Here is a 1,456-nt window from a genome sequence, read left to right on the forward strand (position 1 = left end):
CCTACGATGGCCCCGACATACGATAATTTCAACATGCGATGGCCTCTCAGAGGCCATCGCATGTTGAAGGCAGCATCAACATAGGATGGTTTTGTATGTCGGGGCCATCGCATAAACGGCTATCCGGCAGCGCTGACTGCTTCAGCTGCCACCGGATAGCCGTTTACTGTGCCCCGTGTGGTCTGCTGACGATCACTTACCTATCCTCGGGGCTCCGGCGAGTCCTCTTCAGGATCCCCTGCATTGCCATCGCTCTCCTTCTATGTCATCACGTCGCTGCGCACGCCGTCCCGTCATCCAATAGGAGCGGCGTGCGTAGCAACGTGATGGCGGTGACGGAGTGCGAGCATGCCAGGGAAGCAGAGGCCTTGCCGGAGCGTCAGGGACACCCCGGGGACGCGGCGACAGCGATGGAAGGCGACATCCCGGGCAGCGGTGACGAGCGGTGACGGTCCGGAGCGGCGGGGACAAGCGAGTACAACTTCCTCTAACAGTGGTCTTCAACCTGCGGACCTCCAGATGTTGCAAAACTACAACTCCCAGCATGCTGGGTGTTGTAGTTTTGCAACATCTGGAGGTCCGCAGGTTGTAGACCACTGTCCTATACTTCACATTGCACGGATCCCTCAACATGCGATGGTTTCAACAAACGATGGTCCGTTTGGAACGGATTACCATCGTATGTTGAGGGACCACTGTACTGTGCATACACCCTTAAAGGGGTAATCCATCCCAAGACATCTTATCCCTTATTCAAAGGATAGGGGATGTCTGATCACGGGGGCCCCGCCGCTGGGACATAGACATGAATGGACCTCACGTCTCCCACTGCTGGAACCCAGCGTTCTAAACATTTTCTAAACATACTGTTTAGAATGCAGGGTACTACACAGAGATCACCTGGGGGTGCCTGGGACGACTTCTGCAATCAGACATCTTATCCCCAATCCTTTGGACAGGAGATAAGATGTCTAGGTGTGGAGTACCCCTTTAACTGTATTAGGTAATGTACTGTATTAGCCGCTCGTGTCTTCCATAGGAAACAGGGCAGTAGTGGATTCATTCATTGCTTTTCAGATTGATTCATAAAATGTTTTAGAACTTTGCAAATTTCTGCTATTGTGTTACTGACTCTTCCAGCATGATGAGCGTGAGCCCCCTGAAACCCTCTGCACTGCTGTGAGCAGCCATACAATACTGCCTCATCTTCTTCCCATCAATAGTCACCTTATAAACAGTCATGGCCGACAGGCCCGCTCCTCACCTTTACTTTCTGCGCCTCATTGATGCTCTGTTGGTAGCTGCCAATATAGAACCAGTTCTTGACATCGAACAGCTCATCTACGTCTCCCTGCGCAGCCATCTCTTCACCGGACACGTCACCCGGACCACTCGTCCCCACTTCCGCCTGTGCGCAGTTCCCCACTTCCGCCTGTGCGCAGTCCCCACTTCACGC

The 1,456-nt window shown here is 53.3% G+C and overlaps 1 protein-coding gene across 1 annotated transcript in view; it reads right to left on the minus strand.

Moving 5' to 3' along the window:
* Positions 1 to 1,431, minus strand: part of COPE (COPI coat complex subunit epsilon) — a 31,316-nt gene extending 29,885 nt beyond the window's left edge. Inside the window, exon 1 of the mRNA XM_056518176.1 lies at positions 1,265 to 1,431. Coding sequence (XP_056374151.1) covers positions 1,265 to 1,363 — 99 coding nt within the window. The 5' untranslated portion in view covers positions 1,364 to 1,431. The remainder of the gene's footprint in view (positions 1 to 1,264) is intronic.
* Between the last annotated feature and the right edge of the window lie 25 nt (positions 1,432 to 1,456).

The sequence above is a fragment of the Hyla sarda genome, chromosome 1, assembly GCF_029499605.1.
Source record: "Hyla sarda isolate aHylSar1 chromosome 1, aHylSar1.hap1, whole genome shotgun sequence".
NCBI classification, from domain to species: Eukaryota; Metazoa; Chordata; class Amphibia; order Anura; family Hylidae; genus Hyla; species Hyla sarda.